The sequence below is a fragment of the Schistocerca piceifrons genome, chromosome 1 (genome assembly GCF_021461385.2).
Source record: "Schistocerca piceifrons isolate TAMUIC-IGC-003096 chromosome 1, iqSchPice1.1, whole genome shotgun sequence".
NCBI lineage: Eukaryota > Metazoa > Arthropoda > Insecta > Orthoptera > Acrididae > Schistocerca > Schistocerca piceifrons.
Genome location: NC_060138.1, coordinates 799,896,764 through 799,923,543, shown reverse-complemented (window position 1 = coordinate 799,923,543; position 26,780 = coordinate 799,896,764). Strand labels below are relative to the sequence as shown.

The 26,780-nt window shown below is 43.0% G+C and overlaps 1 protein-coding gene and 1 non-coding gene across 2 annotated transcripts in view; one reads left to right on the top strand and one right to left on the bottom strand.

Annotated features, from left to right (window-relative positions):
- Positions 1–26,780, bottom strand: part of LOC124775205 (peroxidase-like) — a 193,314-nt gene that overhangs the window by 115,644 nt on the left and 50,890 nt on the right. The window contains exons 3-6 of the mRNA XM_047250047.1: positions 23,519–23,620; positions 19,889–20,053; positions 15,104–15,154; positions 10,615–10,807 (exon numbers count right to left, since the gene is read on the bottom strand). Of these exons, the coding sequence (XP_047106003.1) occupies positions 10,615–10,807; positions 15,104–15,154; positions 19,889–20,053; positions 23,519–23,620 (511 nt within the window). The remainder of the gene's footprint in view (positions 1–10,614; positions 10,808–15,103; positions 15,155–19,888; positions 20,054–23,518; positions 23,621–26,780) is intronic.
- Positions 9,912–9,988, top strand: Trnat-agu. Its single transcript has one exon. It is a non-coding gene; the product is annotated as a tRNA-Thr (tRNA).

The window sequence follows — 26,780 nt, the reverse complement described above, 5'->3', positions numbered from 1 at the left end:
CGCTCTTTGGCGGCATTTCTTCACGTCTAGCCTACGACGTTCCTGAATGGAACATGTAACTTGCAATGATCTAGTAACCTTGCTGAGCTGATGCTCCGGAAAGTTTTTGTTTCCTACAGAAGGGCCTAGACCTTCGGCAAGGACTAATTACTGTCAGATGCCAGACGGTGGATCAAATGCCGTGAGCAGAGAGTCACACAAGAAGAGCGCAAAGTAATGCCACGTAATGGGGAGCTGCGGAACGAGTTTCTGGCTCGTAAATTACCTGTCAGCTGTACCGGTGGTCGGGTAATCAAGAAGGCCCGCCATTTACAGACGTCGCGGTAGTATGACTCCGTCCAACAGCCGTTTTCCTGTAACCGCGTCTGGCTTCCCGCTTGAAGTAAATCCACTACTAAAAGCGCTGTTTCACGACCTCTTCGTTACGTCAGAACCCAGTTCAGTCGTAGCAGGGAATTCAATAGTGAATCATAGTCGACCGGGAACACTTCCGTTCTCGTTATTGGAAGATTTTTCGGTTATGTTCTCTTTTGTTAAGACCCTAGCGTAGTGTCAGTTATCAGAAAGCCTGCGCAGTACATCAAAAACGCTCGAACAAATTATCGTATGATAATGATTGCAACGCATTTGGATAACGCAAAAAAAGAAAACGTAAATGTTATTTGATTTATTGGAGAACCGCTAGTATATCGAAATAATTATTAGTTCAGCTCGTAAGCAATTAATGTGAACGTTAACTTTACGATGTACGGTGGTTTGTATGGAAATACCTACATAAGATCCTCTTAACAACACTGTGCTCATGATGCTTTGGCATTTACAGTCTCGACCTTTTGTTTGATGGCCAGATATCTATATTCTTTGCATAACGGTACTGAGTGTCTCCGAAATTTGTGTGTTGTCAGAAATTAATATGAAACGAGGTAACGTAGGGAGCGAAACGCAACAACGACGCATAGTTTGCTTGCTTCGAGGGCATCTCCCAGCATAACGTCCACATCTTTCACACGATTCAACATGAGACGTTCTGTATAATCGCTCGATGAGGTATTTTGGAAATGTTTGCAATGCCACTAACTTACTGTGTTGCTACCAGACGCTGAGGCGTATTACCCTGTCTGCCATCTTCCCTGTCCTTTCCAGACAAGAAACAGCGACAAGATTCTTTCGTGAGAAGCGCTCGGCCATCGATTTCAGAGTGGGCACCAGCTCGCCACTCCCAAATTACCGGAGCTGAGCTCAGGCTCTTATTCGGAGCTTTCTTCTCCAGCCAGATCTCTCTATCATCTGAGCCACGGTATTTCATACCACGCCAAAATTACGGTGTTTGGCAGAAGACGGCACGGCGACCAATCAGCTTCCCCCTCTTTTCTAGACTTGATCGCTGAAGTACTTTTTTTTACTTGGATACTATCCATAAGCTCACCGTTACAGTACCTTCACTTTCTGATAAGGCGTATATGGCGCACAACAGGTTACCTAAAACAGTCTAAAACTAGGTATTGTTTTTTTGTTCACTCAACTATCTTAATTTACTGCTGTATGACAACTCACTATACATTTCTCTGAGCAATGGTAGTCTTGTAGTCTTATGTAGTTGACTGAAGACTGTCTGTGGAGTTCGAAATGTGACAGATAGGTGGTGCTAGAACGAAACCCACAGCGGGATCCACGCATAAATGATTCATTGAAAGGGAAACCAAAGATTCTTGTCTCAATCTCTGCTGGCTGAATTGTTTGGAAAAAGCGTATTTGTGCCATCAGCTGTACAATTTTATACTTATTCTCTGCCGGTTTCGATTGTTACAATCATCTTCAAGGAGAAAAACATTGTACATCAATGATTCAATCGTATGTGAACCATCGAATGCAAAACATATCTAATTGTCGTAACAGTCTGTCTTAGCACAGTCCATACAAACACGCTGTGCCTGCCAAAGCAGAAATATGCTTTTTCTAAATTATTGAACAGCTGTAAACACACCTACGAGAGGCTGGGTGAGTTGTTTTGATCTTCCACGAACACTTATGCAGTGTATACTCCATTCTCATGAAGAAACATGATGTCGACCTGGAAAACAGCCCTCGACACAAAACGCTCGGCAGATCGTTCTGCCGGCGGTTGTAGGCGCTTCAGTCCGGAACCACGCCGCTACTACGGTCGCAGGTTCGAATCCTGCCTCGTGTATGGATGTGTGTGATGTCCTTAGGTTGGTTAGGTTTAAGTAGTTCTAAGTCGAGGGACCGATGACCTCAGATGTTAAGTCCCATAGTGCTCAGAGCCATTTGAGCAGATCGTTCTCATGTTGGCTTCAAAGAGGGTGTTGATGTAGACTCTTACAGAGAATGTTTTTGATAATTTATTTCTATCAGGAGCCTGTATGCTATCTAAAACGTCAATTTAATTTGAGTTCAGCACCGTAGTTGCGTTACACGTTCTGGAAAGGGAACAGATGTAGGTACTCCACCGACGGGAATAATTTGGACGTAAAATTAATTGGTACAAGAGGGTTGCGCATATTTTTAAAATAAATAGTCTTTTACATCACTTAATTTAATAACCTGATTTATTGAAACTGACGGAAGTGTTACAGTAGTGTTAGACCAATGAGACTCTGCTCGTAATGTATCCTGTTTCGCTGTGATAGCAGCTCGCAATGTGTCACACTACTAACTCAAAGAACTAGGTTTCATGCACACTTGGTTCCAGTACTTTTGCTGTTGGCTTTTTTGACTCGCTTCCGTGTACATGAAAACAGGGGCGGTACGAGACGGATTTCTGTAGGTCCACCTGTAACTGCCACAGTGGGCCGATGCATAGGTCGGAGAAACGCACGAGCGAAGCAACTTCAGTAGAACAATAACTAGCGAAGCGAAGTGAGGTGCAAAATAGTCTTAGGGTTCCTGGCTACTTCACTCTTACTCGGGAGGTCCCTCATTCGTTGTTGGTATCAACTACCCCATTATAAGCGAGTTACGGAGCATAACTGCTTTCCTTAGGGTCTAGTGCATTGTAATATCAACGTAATAGTAAGCAATTTTTCAAGGCTTTAGGAAGGGCGATAAGTGAATGTATTGTACTATTAACAAAGAGATGCAGAATTAATTCATAAACTGACCGTTCATGTGGAAACTAACCGCAGATTCTGCGCCAGGAGTAAGGAACTGAAATAAAATCCTATACATGAAATACTTAGGATAAGAGTTACTAATAATTATAAGATTTACAGCAAGCTTGGCGTAAATAAAGCTGTTTAAACTGTGACTGGTTGCTGTATTCCTTCAAGTAATTTAATCTTATTTTAACATTGACGAAAAGTCATCGAGTAAAATAGAAGTGATTTCTGGCGTTCCCCAAGGTAGTATTATAGGCCCTTTGTTGTTCCTTATCTATATAAACGATTGGGGAGACAATCTGAGCAGCCGTCTTCGGTTGTTTGCAGATGATGCTGTCGTTTATCGACTACTACAGTCATCAGAAGATAAAAAAAACTGCAAAACGATTTTAAAAAAATATCTGAATGGTGCGAAAAGTGGCAGTTGACCCTAAATAACGAAAAGTATGAGGTTATCCACATGAGTGCTAAAAGGAACTCGTTAAACTTCGGTTACACGATAAATCAATCTAATCTAAAAGCCGTATATTCAACTAAATAGCTAGGTATTGCAATTAGGAACAACTTAAATTGGAAAGAACACATAGCAAATGTTGTGGAGAAGGCTAACCAAAGGCTGCGTTGGCAGGACACTTAGAAAATGCAACAGATCTACTAGGGAGACTGACTGCAGTACACTTGTCTGACATCTTTTAGAATATTGCTGCACGGTGTGGGATCCTTACCAGATACCACTGACGGAGTACATCGAAAAAGTTCAAAGAAAGGCAACACGTTTTGTATTATCGCGAAATATGGGAGAGAGTGTCACAGAAATAATACAGGATTTGGGCTGGAAATCATTAAAAGAAAGACGCTTTTGTTCTGAAGGAATCTTCTCACGAAATTCCAATCATCAACTTTCTCCTCCGAATGCCAAAATATTTTGTTGACACTGTCCTACATAGGGAGGAACGATCACCACGATAAAATAATGAAAATCAAAGCTCGTACGGAAAGATATAGGTGTTCATTCTTTCCGTGCGGTATAAGAGATTGGAATAAAAGAGAATTGTGAAGGTGGTTCGATGAACCCTCTGCCAGGCTCTTATATGTGATTTGCAGAGTATCCATGTATATGTAGATGTAGAACATGGATAAACAAGTATGAAGCTGAGAAGCATGTCTGCGAAGGGTGCAGCAGGGACCAGCGAAACAGTTCTACCTCTAGTGCTCTTCCGTTCCGTAGATGCCTATGGCCCATGTCATCAAGCGTTCGAAAAACATTGCCCTATAAGTAGAATTCGTTGTCAACGTAGTTGTTTCAGTATTCGCTGTTTATGTCTTCACAGTTCCTATAATTTCTTTTATGTACAGCACCAGCGAAAAAGAGTTAAGTTGTAGAGTAGTGTGCAAACACACGTCACACTCAAATTGTAAGCAAGAGACGGGTGAGACAACACTCATATTCGTGATATTTTAACAATAAAAGGATTGTGTATCGTGAGGGAAAAACATATTTCAGTAGTTGCATACACTGTACCAGTGTTAATGTTAATGAAATATTCATACAGCAGCTGCTGATGCCAAATACACACAAATATAGAATTTGACCGATTTTATTTCGGAAGTATCAGTACACGGGGGAGCTGAGACGATTTAATATATTTATGGCCCTCGAAACTCATCAAGTCAGTCACAGTTAGAATGTTGACGTAATCGCATTCATGAAAGTATGCATTTTTTTCAGTGTCGGACAATACTGAAAGTATATGTGGTATTCTTACAATCAGTATTGTAGCACTGGTCTGCTTTGTGGTATAACACGCTGCGAAGGACGCTGCGCGTCATACAGCTTTACTGATGACATCTACGGCATTTCTGGCTAATGCTACACTATTTGATCAAAGGTATCCAGACACACTCACCCCCCCCCCACCCCCCCCAAAAAAAGCGCGGGGTAGCCGCGTGGTCTACGCGTCTTGTCACGGTTCCCGCGGTTCCCCCCGCCGGAGATTCGAGTCCTTCCTCGGGCATGGGTGTGTGTGTCGTCCTAAGCGTCAGTTAGTTTAAGTTAGATTAAGTAGTGTGTAAGCTTAGGGACCAATGACCTCAGCAGTTTGGTCCCATAAGACCTTAACACAAATTTCCAATTTTCCATGAACTATTACTGTAAGCCTTAACACAATTTGTGCCTGTGACAGTCATATTTAACCTTATATGTTATAACAGAATCCATTATTTTGATGAAAGCTGCTGCTTCCTCTGCCACATTAAAGAAGTCCTGAGACTTTTCAGGATTTCGTGAGAGAGCAGAATGGGGCGCTCCGCAGAACTCACGGACTTCGAACCTGGTCCGTTGACTGGGTGTCATACGTCTGTACGCAAGTTTTCCACACCCCTAAACGTCCCTCTGTCCTCTGTTTCAGATGTGATCGTGAAGTGGAAACGTGAAAGGACACGTACAGCGCAAAAGCGTTCAGGACGACCTCGTCTGTTGACTGACAGAGACTGCCGACAGTTGAGGAGGGTCGTAATGTGTAATAGGCAGACATCTATCCAGACCATCACACAGGAATTCCAAACTTCATCAGGATACATTGCAAGTACTATGGGAGTTAGGCGGGAGATTAGAAAACTTTGATTTCATGGTCGAGCGGGTGCTCATAAGCCTCACATCACGCCGTTAAATGTCAAAAGACGTCTTACTTGGTGTAAGGAGCGTAAACGTTGGACGATTGAACAGTAGAAAAATGTTGTGTGGATTGACGAATCACGGTAGACAATGTGGCGATGCGATGGCGGGGTGTGGGTATGGCGAATGCCCGGTGAACGTCATCTGCCAGCATGTGTAGTGCATAAGGCGGAGGCGGTGGTGTTATGGTGTGGTAGTGTTTCTCATGAAGGGGGCCTGCACTCCTTGTTGTTTTGCGAGTCACTATCATAGCACACACCTACATTGATATTTTAAGCACCTTCTTGCTTCCCATTGTTGAAGAGCAATTCGGTGATGCCGACTGCATCTTTCAATATCATCGACCACAAGTCCGTAATGCACGGCCTGTGGCGGAGTGGTTAGACGACAATAACATCCCTGTAATGGACGGGCTTGCACAGTCCTGACTTGAATCCTATAGCACACCTTTGGGATGTTTTGGAACGCTGACTTCGTGCTAGGCTTCATCGACCGACGTCGATACCTCTCCTCAGTGCAGCATTCCGTGAAGAAGGGGCTGCCATTCCCCAAGAAACCTTCCTGCACCTGATTGAACGTGAGCCTGCGAGAGTGGAAGCTGTCATCAAGGCCAAGGGTGGGCCAAAACCATACTGAATTCCAGCATTGCCGATGGAGGGCGCCACGAACTTTAAAGTCATTTTCAGCCAGGTGTCCGGATACTTTTGATCACATAGTGTACCAGATGCAGTTCGCAGAAAATTGGAACTTAGGGACTGATAGTTCAAAAAAATCAACGGGACAAAGATCTAAATGCCGGGAAGCAAAAGGACATACATTTTCAAACATTAGAGAATGTTTTCTTATGATATGAACAAAATTGGTACCCTAGGACAATTCTACTCAAAAGTAATGTTCTTTTTATCAAAAGTACCAACTATTGGTAACAAATTTTTCGGAGGGAAATTGGATTTTCAGTTAGTCTTCCTGACATCTATGCCTCATATGCTCGCTCACATAAACTCCTTAATAAAAAATTCGGCACATTAAAGGGTTAAATATGAAGACAAACACGGATAATAAAGAATTGTACGATTTGTGTTTCTTAAGAAAACCAATGAAACTTTAAAATGTAAGAGCGGACGATGTTTAGATTTGTTAGTGCTTTTACTTAACGTACCTAACTAGTATGTAGTTTCATTCATATTGTTTTGATTTATTGGGTTTTGAAATCTATACGTATTCTGTAAGTTACTAACCAGTTGTATTTCCACTGACTGAATGAACTGAGAACGTCGACAGGAGTTGTGCACACAACTGCGAGTTATCTTCCTGCGTGTTTTGTTTCTCAACACAAACTAAAGTACGAAAGGCATATGTCGGCGGGTGCAAGGGGCAGTCAGCGGTAAGAAAACAGAGGTTTGGTGGTAATAATCCAACAATGGAACCCAAATGGTTGAGTGTTTTCGAAACATACAGTTCCGGCATTCGCTGATGCGTCCGTTAAGTGTACTGGGTGATCTGTATCTCATGGTGCACCGTATTGTAACGCTTTTGATTATCACTATCGCCTCGTTCTGAAACTCGTTTCAGAACTTTAACGTACTCGAGCATTCTTGGAGTGAATACGCATTGGTATTTCGAACTGTCAGCAGTGAGGAAAATTCGGGAAATTTGGTGTCTCGCGTAGAGCTTACAAGGCAGGAGTCATGAGGCCTCTAAAAATCAGGACGTCTGGCAACACTAGCTGTGGCTCACGCTTCACGGAACTGGATTTCCCACTGCAACGGCTACTTCATGTCCCACATTCTAAGGTGAGCCTTGCGGATCTGCTGATGACACAATCGCACCGTACGGCAGTTCCTGGTAGGGGTGACCAGGCGGGGAGTGATGTAACGCGAGTGTGACTGGAAAGCGGAGTGAGTGTGTGGCGTATGGAGCGCCAGCCGAGGCGAGGCGAGGTTCGCGGCCTTGGCGACGACGCCCAGCAGCCTCGTAACGCTGCCCTCAGCCGCGTCTCCCCGGTTCTCGATAGGTAGCCCGTCCCTCCCCAAACCCTCTGTCTACTCGATGCATCTGATGGGCAGAGACAAGAACGAATCCTTCACTGACCGACATCATCTTACAACGGGAACCACAAAATGCTTTGCTGGTTCTATGCGCTTCAGTCTGGAACCGCGCGACCGCTACGGTAGCAGGTTCGAATCCTGCCTCGGGCATGGATTTGTGTGATGTCCTTAGGTTAGGTTTAAGTAGTTCTAAGTTCTAGGGGAGTGATGACCTCAGATGTTAAGTCCCCTAGTGCTCAGAGGCATTTGAACCATTTTTGAACAAAATGTTTTGGTTGGATACTGCCTACCTCCATCTGCTTAGTTACATACCCAATGGACTCATATTTTTCAACCACACCTTACAACCCTATACAATACCTTTTCTCCGCCCAATATCCTTTACTCTCAGCGTAGTGTTGTTTTTATAGATTTTATTTTTATCTCTCAGTCTTCACATTTTAATTTAATCAATATAGAAAAACAACTGATGTAATGTTTTTGTAAAGGTAACAAAATTGATCCTTCCTATAGGTTTTAAATCCGTAAGTAAGTTTTTCACCTTTTAATCACATATGGTTCGTCTTTGTTTGTATTTTTAAAGGTTTGGGATGAAGTGTGGTTTGCTCTACCGCTGATGGCGTCCTCCTCCCACTCCAGCCGCCCATATGGGTCGTGGGTGGTAAAAGAACAATAAAGGAAAATATATGTTGCAGTCGGTAGTATGGTACCAGAGCAGTAAGACGGGTCGACGTGGAAGGGTAACAGAATGGGTGATAATAGCTGTTGTGTTTGAATGTGCCCTTTATCACACCGTGGAAGAAATTGCCCAGTTTATTGTTGTACGAACGCGGACTGTCCATTATGTCTACAAGGTGTATTAGACCATTCACAACCACAACAATGTAACGTGGCGTAAGAAAAGTGGTTGTAAAAAGAACTTAACAGACAAGAACCATAGACTAGTGGTACACTTGGACAATGACAATAAGATTTAAACTCTAAGGGAACTGATGGTGTCAGTGAATGCAGGGCCATCTCAATCAGTTTCCGAGCGAATATTGCGAGAGAGCCTCCAGGTAATAGGGCACCTCGCAGAACACCATCGCTCAGCGGTAAATACAGCTGCAGGTCTTCAATGGGCAAAACAACACAGGAAATGGGCAGTAACTGATCGTATGCGTGCAGTGTGGTGCGATGAGTTGCGATTTGGGGGTATTTTACGTACTAGAATGTGGGACCATTCATTCAGGTTACCGTTGTTGTGGTCTTCAGTCCGGAGACTGGTTTGATGCAGCTCTCCATGCCACTCTGTCCTGTGCAAGATTCTTCATCTCCCAGTACCTACTGCAGGCTACATCCTTTTGAATCTGCTTAGTGTATTCATCTCTTGGTCTCCCTCTACGATTTTTACCCTCCACCCTCCAGAATGATTATTTCAATATTCTCAGTGACCAAGTAGTGCTCTTTATTCTGTATCTTCGTGATGCGAAAATTCGAAAAATTAGAGCTGACACACAGGTTTATCGACAACCACTACTTCTAAACGCTGTTCGCGAATGTAACAAGAAAGGAGGGATCACTCCGCCAAAGACTATCACGTGGTTTGTGGAGTATTTGTCTAGATGAATATTCTGTGATTACTCCCATTCTTCAGGATGACAACAGCCGTGTTCACAGGGCCCTACATATACGATTCTGGTTTGACGAACGCTCGCACACCGTGTTACACCTCGAACGGCCCCTCAAATACGCCCGATCTTAGTCCCATAGTAAATTACGTAAATTGTAGTTTGAGGGGGAGGGGGAGGGGTGAAAGGGAAGGACATGGAAGGAACTGATGGTATCAGCTGCATCAGGACTCGATGTAGAATCGGCGGCGACGAGTGAAAATGTGTGGACAGCGGGGACTCGAACCAATGAAACCACAACCTTCAATGCGGATGCGCAATATCGTTCGACCTCCGCCGGGAATCTAGAAATTAGTGAGTATGAAGGGTATGAACAGCGACGGTGGACAAGTGGTGCTAGGTGGGAATGTAGACTGATCGGAGAGAGTGTCGAAAGAATCTTTGCACTTCCTATGAACACTGTGTCCGGATGGCGCAGGGGTTAACGCAACTGCCTTAGTAAGCAGGAGGTCCCGGGTTCGAGTCCCGGTCCGGCATACATTTTCACTCGTCGCCGCCGAATCCGCATCAAGTCCTGATGCAGCTGATATCATCAGTTCCTTTCCTTTCTTTTCTCCCTTCCTCCTTCAATTTACGTATGTACCACAGCTGCGCATTCCGAGTGACGTCTGTTCTTTCAGACATTCATACCCGTAATAAATGCCTGGGACTATTTATAGTAGCCGATGAAACGTAGCAATAAACATCCTCAGAATTTTGTAGCTCTTTGGGATTTAATCATCAGCGGTTAGCTTCCGACGGATGTGGAAGAACATTGTGGACTCTCTTTCTCGCCAAAATGAGGTCATTAACAAGGCTACAGGCGAGATTACGTGGTGTTGGCTTGAAGTCTCTCGGGGTTGGCTAATTTTTCGTCCGCCGCACCTATAGTTTTAAACGCAGATTTTAATATTTCTGCTTTCTGTCTGCTGTGCTCAATACCTCCGCGTCTCGCCAGTCACTATCCTTTGATCTCTGGGAGCCATTGCGCTAATGTGGAGGCTTGAGATCTGACACTTGAGCATATGTTGTACTTGCTTAATGAGAATATTTCCCAGCTGCCATTTCGTACAGAGAACTTGAGTATGGGCGAGTACAGAGCAGAATAGAGCGAAGAGGGGACTTGCCTGCGGACTCCCTGCGCAGCGGGCAGCAGACGCCCAGCTCGTTGTCCTGGAGACGGCAGGGCTGGCGGCGCAGCTCGGGCACCTCGGCGTAGAAGGTGATGCACTGCACCAGCGGCCGGCACGCGCCCGCCAGCCCGGACTGCGTGGAGCAGGGCGGCGCAGAGCCCACCTCCTGCACCTCCACCACCACCTGCTGCAAGCGCCGCGCGCCACAGTCAGGACATTACGCTACAGCTGCCAGATGGCTGATTGCTGCAGAATATCTCACAAAGGATCATCTCAGTTTCTCCAGAATAAAAATATCTGATTAATCCACATGTTCCAAATGGCAGGACCAGTTTGTGTCCTACAGATATTCAGGGTTTGCCATAATTAATAGCGAAAACTTATATGCTGGAAGTATTGAAACATCCCCTTAGAAAAAATTTATAAATGATAGTGCTGCAAAACTTCTACGTTATTTGATTTTCAAACACTCAGACATTTCTCTCTTTACTTATTCTGATCAACACTAAACTGACACACAATATTTATAGCGCAATGCAATCTGACTTTCAACAATCCCTACAAAAGAATGGTCCTGACTAACAATAATCTATACCTTTCATGAATCAGTTACCTCACAAAAATCTTCGTTACTGCAATACAGCGAGCGCTAATACTGCCAGCTAAATAAAAGACTCTTGAAGGCACTAACTATCGATAGGCGTATAGTTAGCAAATGAATGATTTTGATAGAGAACAAACAATGTATTTACCTTAATAGTGTTCAAAAGTCATAATGACATCCAGTCTTACAAACTTCCTTTTTCTGACGGACACACGTCCAGATCGTCCGCTCTCAAAATTCTGCCATCTCTCTTCCCACATCCACCACTGCTGGCGGCTCACCTCCAACTGCGCAACGCTACGCGCTGTTCACATCCAACTGCCCAACACTACAATAGTGAATATTCCAGGAATGCAAACCAGCTACAGACTGCACACAGACAGTCAGTGATTTTCATACAGAGCGCTACGTGGCCTTACCAACGTAAAAACCTAAACAGCCTACTTACAGTATGTGATAGTAGAATCAACAGCCCTCTAGTAAAAATAAGTCATCAGACGTGGCGTTTACCAGATATTTGCTAATGTGTGGTTACGAACCATCACTGATTTCAGCATCGAGTATAGTCCTAGCTAGTACAAATGTATTTGAAAGGCAAACTCTTCGATTAAATCCCCAACTAACTGTGCTCAAATTTCACCCACAGCCCATTGTTCCGGAATGTGGTGGATGCGTGAAGTAGCACTGCTATATATTGCTGTTGATGTAACACATCTAACACGCCAATAGGTCCAAAATGGATAGGTGTAGCAGAGGCTTTACCCTGTCTTCCAAGGTCACCTAACCTCAATCCTCTGATTTTTTCTGTCTGGATCACCTCAAAATGCGGGTGAGGAAGTAGAGCAGCGAACTGTGCAGTAACTGTCGAGATTTACGACATGATCTAGGAGTGTTCGAAAAAATTCTTAATTCATTGCAAGGTGCATTATCGTATACAAAAGCGAGCAAGACAAGTGAAACAAACTCTTGAACATGTACGAGTGTACAGTAAATTGTAACATGCAACGTGCTGAAGCCTTGGGCGCAATTTGAGCTCACTTAGATGTCGAATAAGTCGCCACATTCACTTTTGAAATATATTTGTGGTAACTAAGATAATATTTCACACTGTAGTGAGTAGCTGCTTGTAACCACACATTTACAATTATTTCGTAAACGTCTTGTCTGCTGAGTTATTTTTAATGGTTGTTGATTCTATTATTTATTTATTACTTATTTATTGCTTATTTAGCCCAACCAGATTAGGGCCTTAAGGCCCTCTCTTATACCCGATTAGCAGAAACACGTGCCAAACATATTATAAAACCTTCTCATTAATAATACTACTACAAATAACTAACAATAATAATAATATATTAGCAATGGTTAAGGGCATTTAGAATGATATCGATTAACTTCGCTCATTTTAAGCCATTTTTAGTATTATCAGAATCGAAAACGATAAAGGAAGAGAAGATTGAAACGACAGTGACAGTGGCTGTTAGGAAAAAACAAAATATAAGTGGAGAAATCTGCCAAGAGCGGGTAGGAAAAAGTCTTATAGGAGGGCGACTGACGAGAATAAGATGCACAGAGTGTAGGAGAGATACCTATTGTGACAGAAGGTGGATCATTAGGTGCCTGCTTTCACCCCTATCAATTTTCAGTATTAATTATGGTGCACCCTGTATGGTTTGGTATCATACTACACTGCTTTTCAGTCATACTGAAAAACTCAATAGACTGTAGTTCAGCAGCTAGTAGAAATGGCTTGAGACGCTGAGATAATTTAAGACAACGTTTCCGCTCAGACACACTTGTAATGTTAATAGCTTTAAAAGCACAGAAATTACAGATTGGTTCAAAACTAAAAATAAATTTCATTCTAAATCGTCTTCGTGTACGCTCACAAGAATAACTTTCCACAAACCGTGATAAGTTGAGTAATACATGCTACTGACCAAGGACGCTGCGTTATTCGACAGGCTGTGTGGCTACGACGGAAACTGTGCCCGGTCAGAGGATTGTCGAGTGAAGCAAACGAAGACAACTTACCAGAGGTTGAAAATATCGCTTGAGCTATAAAGTTCTTTTATTATCACAGGACCGGTTTCGGGCTCTTATAAACCCATCTTCCCTGTTCAGCGCTCATAGGTAGCACACCGCCCCTAGTACGCGTTCGCCGCGGCGCTCGGGGCCCACAGCACCAAGTTACGACATCTGAAGATGGGCTTGTAAGAGCCCAAAACCGGTCGTGTGATAAGAAAAGAACTTTACAACTGAAGCGGTATCTTCAACTTCCGTTATAATGCTCAGTTGCGGATGTTCCTCCAACAGGATTGTTTGAAGACAACTTAGTCTCAGTCATGAACTTTTATTCGATGAGTTATCCTGATTCTCGTGATGGTATATATGTGTAAATATGCAAGATTTCTGTCGCGAAACGCATCGGTTTTGATGTAACCAGCTTTTAAGGTGATTAACGTTATAAATGTGGTTGAGCCGAGACACCCTCTTAAATTGTTCAATTCTGAACGCGACTTCGGTTTCATACAGTTATGCACAAATTTAAAGCTGACAAAATATATCTTGTCCTCGAAGTTCATCCACATCAGCCTGCTAGAACAATACGATGACATTTCAGAAGTGAGTTTTACTAATTCGGTGTGGTTATCCACATTGCTGTCACATATCTCTTTTGTAACGGGAAATCAACGGATCGGCCGATTGGGAAAAATATATGAGTACGTCCCAGCGTGTCTCTGTGTAGCTACAGAAGCTCACGAACACTGCAAGCAGAAAGCCGAACAGTCCACAACACATGATTGAAATAGCTTCAGTAAACGACGCCAGAGGACGAATTCGGTCACTTTTTGTATGCTACATGAATACGAAAATGTATGGAAGAAGATAGTTTTGTGAGAAACTTAACTTTACTGTAAACAGCAGCGTTCTATTTTAATCGTACGGTGAATTAATTTGATTATCAAGTAGACAGAAATTTTGTTCAGTGTAGTATTGCTTCATAGCGACTCAACAAAAGTTTGCATGTTTTGAGTGCTGTCGCACTTTAATGATGACGGTCCTATTTTCTCAGACAAAATGTATTTGGAAAGCAATAGTAAGGGTATAAACACGAGCCCATTACATTAGTGCGCTTTGAAACAGCGGTGTTACACGCTTATAGCTTCCACCTCGCATGCTATTGGAGTTTCTCTAATAATTTAGAATAGCGACATTCGGTAAATAGGACGGTTGAAAGTACAGCCATATTGATAACTAAATCACTGGAGTATGTATCAAGACCAATAAGTACAATAGTGTGCCACCTTTAGCAGCACACCACAAACTACAATCTCGCATCAACAATACCTTCAAACACGCTGAGATGAACATGTTACATTGACTTTGCTATAAAGTTGATTGCTAACGTAATATCTGCAAAATTAGCAAGGAGGGGGTGGAGGGCGACGACACCTGTAGCACCTTGTAACAACATATTTATGAGTCTCTCTGTATGACTGAAAACGTCCGAAAAGCTGTTTCAAAAAACACAGTTGCCGTGAATTAGTGAAACCGTTACGGTCAATTGTAAAAACCATTTGCAATAAACGGTAATGGTTGATCTGTATCAATTTCAATAAGAAGTTATAGAGCTGTTTCTCTGAAAAACACCATCTCATAATGTCAGTCTTTGACAGAATAACACTTACTTGAATGTTGGACATTTACTGAATTTTCTTTCAATTACATTTTATGTTTTGCGTTTAGAGATAGGAGTATGTGGTAATGTTGAGACAGATGCAGTAGAGAATGAATAGTTATCTCCCAACTTTGATATTTCAGTAAAAACTAAATTAGATTTCTCTATCAGAAAGATGAGAAACTACTGATACTTACAGTTGGTATTTCAACTTGCACCACTTGTACCGGCGGAGCAATGGGCTGTATCTGCAAGGCAAACAAAATATAAGATAAGATAACTGAATAACGACTACTCTTAGAAAGCAGTGAATTTATGTAACTAACCAGTTATTTTTTGTCAGTGACCATGGCTCAACGAAGCCGTAGAATAATGAGTTACTTCCAGAATGACAAAATGCATAGGCTTTAGTAGTTAATTACGTACTCTGCTCCGTAGACATATACAAATGGTACCATTATTGCACAATTACTTTTCAGTTAATTCAACAGTGTTAACAATCGATTATAAAATCAAGAATAGCAATAAAATTGTACTCCAAACAGTGTAATTTAGTAACTATGGCCGTAGTCCTCCGCGTGTTACTTAATGAAGGAAAAGAACTGACTATTTTCCTTTATGTGTTTTAGACAATTGTTTTTGCATACTTCACGAATTTTCGGAAAACGTTAATGGGGAAAAGCTAACTGATATCTGTATGGTGCTAAAGTGCAAATGTGGCGAAATAGTCATGTTACATTATTTTGAGACCACTACAAATCGGATAGCCTATCAAACTGCTTCACAATTAATGTACGTTGTTCCCTGTTGGTAACATCCTTCCATAAGGTTAGACTATGACTGCCTCCGCGGTCGTTACAAATTCATGTTACACTGAGAATGCGTTTTCACAAAATTTTCCGTCTCTTCACTGACAGAGGTGACAAGCGTTTTGGATAATTATTTCAGAAGCTCAATAACTCGCAAGCCATACAGTTGCTGCAGAGGTCATGACATTCGATGATAGCATTTTCCTTCGAGGAAACATAAACTGACAACCATAGTCGGCTTCTCACACAACAGATGCATCGGACTGCAGGTCTAACTCCGGGAATCTACAAACTTCTCCGTGAGATGAGTTCTTTCGCTAAAGTTTCACACATGGTTACATAAATTCAGCTGAAATTTCGTTTTACACGTAAGATGCCAAGGAATTACTCGATAAAACTGTTTCTACGAGAGGTGATCAGGCATCTTACGCAAGTTCCGTTTGCATTCTGGAAAACACTGCAGTGTCACTGATGTTTTATGGGTGCAACTGACATAGTTTGATATTTGTATTAGACATATACATTTGTGTTTACTTGTGTGCTATGTTAGTGCAGTAATAGATTTTTACGAAGATAGGCTGAACATAGAGACAATGAACGCCAATTGCATGAGGTTTACAAGACAAGTCAACAAATTATAGTAATTCGTAGGTAGGTACAAACGCCCAGTTCAAAACGTAAGAATGTTGCCGATGCGTAAGTGAAGCAGGTGGCTGGCAATAATGATAGAAATAAAAATTGCTGAAAGCGGTTGAAGTCACTTTTAAAGAGACCAGAAGTTTCACGATGATTACTGTAGAGCCTCCACTACAGCAGCTGGTACTTCGTTATTGTCACTTACGGCAGGCTGAGACGTGTGTAAATGCATTAACTCCAATGTTATTACGAGTTACATTTTTTTTTACTTGGAATCAAGATGCCTTATTTATGACCATAATCCGACAGAGAAAAGAAACTATAGACGAGATGTAATCATAAAGTTTTAATTAGGGAATCGAAAATGGTTCAAATGGCTCTGAGTGCTATGGGACTTAACATCTGAGGTCATCAGTCCCCTAGAACTTACAACTACTTAAACCTAACTAACCTAAGCACATCACACACATCCATGCCCGAGGCAGGATTCGAACCTGCGACCGTAGCGGTCGCGCGGTTCCAGACTGAAGCGCCTAGAACCGCTCGGCCACAACGACCGGCAGGGAATCGAAAAAATAATCAAGTTGGGACGACGGAAATTGGTGGTGGTATTGGTTCTTCACTACACGTTCACCCTTCAATGAGACACATTTTCCCCAAAGATGGATGACTTGGTACAGACCTTGCTTGGAAGTCAGCATTTTGGCTGTTCGGAGAACGGTCCACCTGAAATAACCTAGTCGTCATTCTGGAAATGACTGTCACGCAATGATTTCTTCATTCGAGGAATTAGGAACAAGTCACTGAGTGCCATGCGATGAAATGCGTGACACGAGACCAAATTTGATAGCCCCCAATGGTTATCGGTAGTCTCATTCTGCGACAGTTTGCCCCTTACGAGCATGATCTGTTAGCACTCCACCATGGCAGCCCCAAAACCTGCAACATCTTGCATGACAATGGTAGGCTTACCACTTTAATCGGCTGTGGTGAATCCACATGTTTTCACTGCTTACTTTGCTCCTTTGTCTCGTAAACGTAGAGATAGACTCAACAATTGTCCATGAGAATTAATCTGTTATATAAGTCACCTGGACTGGCTTGAGACATCTACATTATTTCTGCTCCTGCCTCGATTCACGGTCCTTTGTCTCGGAAACGTAGAGATGGACTCAATAGTTGTCCATAGGAATTAGTCCGTTACAGAAGTCACCTGGTCTGGTTTGAGATATTTACATAATTTCTGCTGCTGCCTCGGTTCACTATTTCTTTTGTTTTGTTTTCTTCTATCACCTCGGTTTTGATTTGGTGGTCTTCTAGCAATTGGGCCTCCATTTGTCTTGCGATTTTAGGTTCTTTACAGAGTAATCGCCTGCCACTTCTCAGTTGGTCTCAGATAACGTGAAAAGAACCACTGTTCACATATTGATGTTTGATTGTCGTCCGCGTCCACCAACTATGCATCAACTATTGCAGCGTTGCTCCCCTTCAGATGCAGGAAACGAATTGCCGCACAGTACTCTACTTAATTAGTCTGTTGCACCATTTTGTTTTGGCGCCTTTAACGGTGTTCTGCGGCACCGTGGCCCAACGATGTCAGTGTGCACACGGACTACAGACGTGCGGAGTGCAAACAGAATAACTTGGTCCCTACCTGCGCAGGCGGCGTAGTAGCGAAGGGGACAACGGTGGTGGTGAGGGTTGTGTTGCTAGTGGCCAGTGGCCAGCACTGTAGGGGAGATATAGCGCAACAGCTTAAGCCTGCTAACAAGCATAACTTGTAAGCTACAACTAGTGAACCTGCGAAGGATAATATTAACACGTTATGCCAGGACGATCAATAATTCTACAAGCCAACCGTTTGTTTTTAAGAACACACTGGGTTATAGGATTACGCTGGAATTGCAACAGGAGGAGTCTTCTATTTTCGCCTGAATTGAAAACCATATCTTCTTTCTTTTGGTGCCATGTTAAAATTAGCTACTGTGGCAAGAAAGAATATCACCTCACTAATATGCTAATGCACTTGCAATTGAGAGAGAATTCTGAAACTGTTACTAGACAAACAATTCAGGACAAGTCATGTCAATAGGTTGCGACGACGACCCTAAAATAGTTTCGTCATTTCATCGAAAAAATCTGTAGCTATTCATCTACTGCAGTACACAAGAAAGTTTCGCATGGTAGCTATATGGCAAAATACTGTTTTGCCTGCTATGATTACCAAAACCTCTTTTTGATGTCTCGATACGTTTGTGAAATGTTATGAGTTTTCATGTTCACTGTGTCATTTGCGATCATTGAAAATGGAGATAGCTATAGATCTCATCTCAAGTTTCAAAGAAAAATTCGGTATATTAGCTTCCTTTTCTGTGCAGCACTGTATGACCTAACATGTAGCAAACAGAAATTCCTAGTAAACCCTCATTTTGTTTGCAAAATATTCGATTTTCAAGCAGTAGCTTACTTAACCGTAGCAATACCAAGGCATATTCCATAATGCACGCAACCAAGGCGGAGGAGGGGGGGCGGAGGAGGGAGGAGGGGGTTAAAACAGGTGTGTAAGTAGGATCCAGAACCTGAAAATACATTTTAGCAACATCAGCCTACTTTCAATAATGTGTACTACCAGTCTGACAACCGCCACAAAAAATTTAAAGAAAGCAAATTTCGTTCATTGTCGTTGATTTTTGCTCTCAACACAATTTTTACAGAGCTACTGATATGTAAGTAAGGCCCTGAACCAGGAAACATAGAATACGAAATTCTTTGGGAAAAGTGACATCTGCTACTGAGATTTAAATTTTTGGGTGAAGTTCGACCGAAAAATTTTAAACGTTTATGGAATTTGGTAGAAGAATTCATTAAAAGCAAAAAACATTTTTTTTTTCAAAATTATAAAATTAACTGACTAGATTAAAATATTTTCAGAAGTTTGGCATGAAGTACCCGCCCGCCTCCCCCCCCCCCCCCCCCCCACCCCCTTTGTAATGCGAGAGTTAATGTAGAAGTATCATGATAACTACGATCATTAACGAAATTACAGGTAGTTCATCATGAAGTTGCGAAAGTAGGCTATGAAATGAGAATCTTTTTTTCGTTTGAGGAAGATTGAAGAGCAACCGGCGTTCGTGCTTCTCCATTGCCACAGTGCGCTGAAGCGGGCAGAGAATCTTTTGTTTATGACGGACGAAGCACACTGCCCATTAGGCGGCGGAAAACTAAGGCAGGCCCCCTCCGGAACAGCGCTGAGAACAGTAACATGTTTCTGTGCAGCGGCCAAGTTATCTTGCGCGTGATTTACCACCAACAAACAAAAATCGTTTTCGATTTGATAGTTAAAACTTTGGCTAACTCTCGCAGATCGTATGCATCGTAGGCTGTATTCATTTAACTTGAGGTGACTTTCTGTATTTGTTTCTAGCGTGTTACAGGCCCACACATGTTACTGGAGCTGAATAAGGAACAAATACAAGAACACGCTCGTGATATCTGTTTGTCTTGTAGCGAAATGCGCTGCTGTGACTGGTTGCGTACCTGCTGCAGCTGGTCCGGCAGCTCTATAGGCACCGGCGGCGGCAGCGGCAGCGGCAGAGGCAACAGCTGCTGCTGCTGCTGCTCCTGCTGCTGCTGCACAGGTGGCGCGCCGCTCAGCTGCGCCTGCAGCCGCACCTGCAGCTCCTGCTGCTCCCGCTGCGTCGCCTGAGGACACCAAAAACACCATCGTCAACTCATTTATGTACTGCTGACGTAGTCTCTGGTCTGCTACCTGTAATACGTACTAAAGCACAACGAATTATTCGCCAGTAAAATGTTTCAAGCGAGACCGAGTCTATAACTAGTTCAAATATTGTGAAAGAGTACACAATTATTTACTTTTGTTATCTAGCAGTTGGAGTCATAAAACTACCTTAGGCTACCGTAGACTATTCTAAGTAAGCGTAGATATGCAAAAAACCTAATGCACAGGTCATGTGCGTACGACCTCAACTGACCAAGCCTGCTAGGAAAGTTACAGTAAACTTTCCTAGCAGGCTTGGTCAGTCGACGTCGTACCCACGTTACCTGTGCATTAGGTCTGTTGCATACCTATAGGGCATTACCTCTTAACGATCGCTTTCTTTACTTATGCGGTCAGTGTCATACTAGGGTCCCCTAAAAACAATAAGTGGTGAAGTATCTAGAATTCGAAAGAGAATATCTAAAGTGCAGGGTAAGCTACAGAACATTTTTGTTCTACATAGTTTTCCCCTTGTCTGTTACATAAAAGTTAACAGTATTCACAGCAAAATTGAAACTGTCAAAGTTTAATCCAGGTTTTATTCTAAATTAATGATTTGTAACGTGAAACAGAGCGACGTTGTGGCAAAAATAAAGAAAACGATAAGATTTGTCATATAGGTATATAAAACTCAAATTCCTCAACAAAAAGGTGAAATACAAAAATAAACGCAAAACAAAACAATATCAAACATCGCTTCAATACTTCCTAGAACTTATATACACTAGGTGATCAAAAGTATTTGGACACCCCCAAAAACAAAAGGTTTTCACATTAGGTGTATTGTGCTGCCACTTACTGCCAGGTACTCCATATCAGCGACCTCAGCAGTCCTTAGACGTCGGAAGAGAGCAGAATGGTGCGCTCCGCGGAACTCACTCACTTCAAACGTGGTCAGGTGACTGGGTGTAACTTGTGTCATACCTCTGTACGCGAGACTTCCACACTTCTAAACATTCCTAGGTTCCCCTGTTACCGATGTGATTGTTAAGTGGAAACGTGAAGGGACACGTACAGCACAAAAGCATACAGGCCGACCCCGTCTGTAGACTGACACAGACCGCCGATAGTGGACAAGGGTCGTAATGTGTAACAGGCAGACATATATCCAGACCATCACACAGGAATTCCAAACTGCATCAGGATCCACTGCAAGTACTATGACAGTTAGGCGAGAGGTGAGAAAACTTGGATTTCATGATCAAGCCAGTAGATGCCAAACGAGCGCAAATATTGGACGACTGAACAGTGGAAAACGTTCTGTGGAGTGACGAATCGCCGTACACAATGTGGCGATCCGATGGCAAGGTGTGGGTATGGCGAAAGTCCGGTGGACATCATTTGCCAGCGTGTGTAGTGCCAACAGTAAAATTCGAAGGCGGTGGTGTTATGGTGTTGTCGTGTTTTTCATGGAGGGGGCTTGCACCCCTTGTTGTTTTGCGTGGCACTATCACAGCGCAGGCCTACATTGATGTTTTCAGCACTTTCTTGCTTCCCACTGTTGAAGAGCAATTCGGGGATGGCGATAGCATCTTTCAACACGCTCGAGCACCTGTTCATAATTCATGGCCTGTGGTGGAGTGGTTAAACGACAATAACATCCCTGTAATGGACTGGCCTGCACAGAGTCCTGACGTGGGTCCTATAGAATACCTTTGGGATGTTTTGGAACGCCGACTTTGTGTCAGGTCTCATTGACCGACATCGATACCTCTCCTAAGTGCATCATTTCGTGAAGAATCGGCTGCCATTCCCCAAGAAAACATCCAGCAACTGATTGAACGTATGTCTGCGAGAGTGGAAGCTGTCATCAAGGCTAAGGTTGGGCTGAATTCCAGAATTACCGATGGAGGGCGCCACGAATTTGTAAGTCATTTTCAGCCAAGTATCCGGATACTTTTGATCACATAAGAGTACATGTTTCTGTCGTTCAGAAACTACCTTCCTCAATAACCGGAAACTCTTGCCTTTGGTCATGATGAAGCACATTCTCCTGCGTACAATACACACACACACACACACACACACACATATATATATATATATATATATATATATATATATATATATATATATATATATATATCCAATATATAAATCCAATAATTGCAGGAAATATTTGTTTCAGTTGGCACGACACAAAATTTTGTAATCGACTTCTACGCGCAATTGCGCAATTGTAGGTTATGTACAACACTGCTTTAATCAACTGGGTTTGCAGTTTGTTCAGTTGGATTAACGACCGAATTATTTCAAACTTTTCGAAGTTTATTTCAAGCAGCTATTCAATGTTAACTTTTATTTCCGTGGAAGCTCAGTAACAAATTTACTCGTTTCATTCATTAATAACCTCATTTTAAAAATACTATAGTAGTTGAGTGTGCTGTAACTGCTATTTCGACAGCGAGTTGTGTACGTTTCCCCATTTCTGTTTTGAGTCGACAGCCTTGCTTGCGAAATCTTAAGATATGCGACCACACGGTCAAATGGTTTAATCGGTCGCAGCGTGGAGTCTTCGCCAAGTCACCCATTGTTTCGAAAAATGCGGTCTGTGGAACAGTGCGCATGTAGTGAAGGACCTACACCATCAACAAGTTTCGTGGTGAACTTCTTTTTTTCACGGTGATGGTCAAAACTTCATTAGTATTACCCCTCGTGCACAGAGACCCCGCTGCACCACTCCCTACCACTGCTGTCTGTCAGTCGCAGAGCTATTCTATTCGAACTACAGGGATGCATTTCATTCTCTCTTCTATCTCATATTCTGAGATTACTCTGCAGCAAGACAAAGAGAACAAATGGTTCAAATGGCTCTGAGCACTATGGGACTTAACATCGGAGGTCATCAGTCCCCTAGATCTTAGAACTACTTAAACCTAACTAACCTAAGGACGTCACACACATCCATGCCCGAGGCAGGATTCGAACCTGCTACCGTAACGGCCGCGCGGTTCGAGACTGTAGCGCCTAGAACCGCTCGGCCACCCTGGCCGGCGACAAAGAGAACCTCATGCTTACTACAAGTATCCATCCTATTTACATGCCATACGCAAGGCAAGGTGGTAGTCAGTGGTAGCCGGCCGAAGTGGCCGTGCGGTTAAAGGCGCTGCAGTCTGGAACTGCAAGACCGCTATGGTCGCAGGTTCGAATCCTGCCTCGGGCATGGATGTTTGTGATGTCCTTAGGTTAGTTAGGTTTAACTCGTTCTAAGTTCTAGCGGACTAATGACCTCAGCAGTTGAGTCCCATAGTGCTCAGAGCCTAGTCAGTGGTAATCTCCCTGTACTCGACCGATGGCTCCCCGTGCTAGACTAGTGTGTGTGTGTGTGTGTGTGTGTGTGTGTGTGTGTGTGTGTGTGTGCCACTCAGAGTGACAGCGAGCCTCACCTGCAGCATGGACAGCAGCTGCTCCTGCTGTATGAACAGCGCCGACTGCAGCGCTGGGTTGCTCGCCGTCTGCAGCTGCTGCTGCACACCTTGCAGCTGGTCCTGCAACACAAAGCACAACAACTCATGTCTCTCAGCATCATACTGACGTCACGGGGCGAAATTCGTTTTTAACGTTGGTGCGTTTACGAAGATATTCTTAGCGCGTTCCCGCTCACAAATTGTTAGGTCGGTTTGTCGGGAGGCAGATCTCAGCTGAAGCGATCTGCTGTGCACTGGACTTACGCGTCCTTCCACACTAGCAGCGCAGAGCTTCGTCTTCGACTCACTGTAGCCGTCGTGTAGCTTGTTATGTGAATCGCTGCTAGTCGTTTTACAACAGGAGTGCCCAACATTTTAGCTGACCTGCGACACATTGGAAGAAGACGAGTATATGTGGGCCGCGCATAATACTGTATGATAGTTTACACTACCAACAAAAACAGCTGAAAAAAATAAGAAGAAGAAAAAAAAACAGTATCGACCAATGACAATAGCATTGTGTGGCAGGAGTTTCAGACTGAAAACATTCAATTGATCGTACCTTTACATAAAAGGAATTATATGGAATTTCTTTTTTTCTCAGTCGTCTGATAGATGGTTGCTTTGGGTCGCATGGGGCCCATGGGATGTTGGCTGGATACCCCTGTTTTACACAGAGCCGAATGGAAACCCTCAGACGGGACGGAGTGGGCCGCTTGTTACGTGCGTCATACTTTACCGCCCTTCGCGCGCAGTTTCGGCACCACCGTAAAGTCACCAGTTCAGTTGTTTCTGCCCATTATACACTGTTTATTACTAGTGTACAGAATAGCACAAGTTTTCTGTGCGTGCCTGACGATGATGAAAATAGTAGCTACATTCGACGTATTGTGAAAAATTAGTGAATGCATATTGTGAAATCATGATGAAAGGACAGGAAACGGGATGCACAGAAGGAAGATGAGATCGTTTTAAAAATGGGATCATAAAGGCAGCTAAGGAAACGCTTGGAGTCAAGGAGAGGAAAAAAGTAAAAAAGAATGGGTAACACCAGATATGATAACCAAGATGGATGATCGCAGGAAATGAAAAACTGTAAACACAGAAAAAGGGAAACGCAATTACAGGAGGTTGAATAATGAATTAAGAAGGGAGACAGAAAAAGCAAAGGAGAAATGGCTCACAGAAAAGTGTGAACAGAGAGAGAAATTAGACAAAGAAGGAAAATATGATTTTATGTACAAAGAAGTAATGGATTTGACATTCAGGGAAAAGAGAAACAACATTGGACTAAAAAGCAGAGGCAGCAGACGGTAAAATGGTGTGTGAACCCCAAGAAATACTGAGAAGATGGGAAGAATATATAGAATGGCTATACGCTGCAGACAGCCGACCAAGTGAAGAAGACCTTGGCATAAAGGAAGAACATAAAGTTGCAGGTGATGACAAAGGAAATGGAATACTACCTAGTGAGATTGAAGAATCTGTGAAGGAGTTGAAAAATGGAAAGGCAATGGGAATTGATGAGATTCCTGCGGAACTGTTAAAGTCATTGGAGGAAGAAGGGAAAAGGGAGTTGACTGAACTGTGTAATCAAATATACATGACAGGAAACTTTACAGAAAGTATCGTAATACGTATAGAAAAGAAAAAGAACAGCAAAAAGTGTGAGGAACATAGAATAGTGAGCCTGATATCGCATGCAGCCAAAGTCTTTCTGAGGACGCTCAACAGAAGGCTATATGGAAAGCTGAACTGCGTAATAGGAGATGAACGATTTGGTTTCAGGCGAGGAGTGGGAACTAGAGATGCCATTGGGCTATTGAGAGTGATAGGGGAGAGGTACATGGAGAAGAAAACGAAGGTGCATGTTGTGTTCATTGATCTTGAGAAGACTTTTGACTGCGTCAGATGGGACAAACTGATGGAAATCCTAAGGAAACATGGAATTGACTGGAGGGATAGACGGCTAATTAGGAATTTCTATTTGAACCAGAGAGCAAGAGTAAGTTCAAAAATGATCAAATGTGTGTGAAATCTTATGGGGCTTAACTGCTAAGGTCATCAATCGCTAAGCTTACACACTACTTAACCTAAATTATCCTTTTTTTCATTCCATCGAGTGAAATATATAATAAATAGCGTATACCTTCATTGTTTTAATACAGATCTCAGAAAAACAGCGGAATTTTAAATCAGAAACCTTGCTTATATACATTTGTGAATAGGCTTAATTCTTGTAACGTCTTTTTTGATTTTCGGTAATTTAATTGATTTATTCTAGCTAAAGTATTATTTTTGCCATGAGTGAGAAGTGCCTGACTTGCCGTAGAATTGTTAGTTCCAGGGTTTGGTGTGATGGATGTAGTAGTTTTTTTCACTGGGGGGACTGCAGTGGCGTGGGTGTTGGGAAAGTGGATCAGGCTCATCAGTGGTTATGTAGGATTTGCAGCAGAGATAGGAAGATAGTGGAACAGGAGGGGAAAATTGCTGCCCTTTAGGCTGAGCTAGATCAGGCTAGGGAAGATCTGGACAGGTTAAGAAGGGAGAAGGGCAAAGAGAGGTGGGAAGTAGCAACAGGTAGCAGAAGGAACAGGCCTAGAACTAAGTCTGACAGTTTTGTGGTGAATGTCAAAAATAAGTTTGACCTGTTGCTTCAGTTAGAAACTGATGAGCCTCAAGCAGAGGTAGGTGTAGACAGGACACAACAAACTTTCAATAGGAAATTGAAAAAGAATGTAGGAAAGTCATCGAAAAGGAAGAAAGTTTTGTTGTTAGGCAGTTCTCATGCCAGAGGTGTAGGCCAACTTCTGCAGGAGGAATTAGGACCAGAATACCAGGTCACAAATTTTTTCAAACCAAGTGCTAGTCTGGATCAGGTGACAGAGGATTTAGGTTCACTCTGTAAAGGATTTACCAGGGAAGACACCGTGGTTATTGTGGGAGGGCCAGGGAACAGTATCGACAGAGAGCCTGGGTACAGTATAGAGTGTGACCTGGTAAAGATTGCGTCGGCATCGAGACACACCAATGTTGAATTTGTATCTGTCCTGAGACGCCATGACCGGCCTCATTTGAACTCTTCTGTTGGGAGAGCTAATTTGGAGTTGGAACAGCTGCTTGGGTCGGGTGCGGGGGCTCATATTGGTGTGGTTCCTGTTGATTATCTCAGTAGGTGGGACTATACCAGGCACGGCCTACATCTCAACAGGAAAGGGAAGGGGAAACTGGCTGGGGTAAT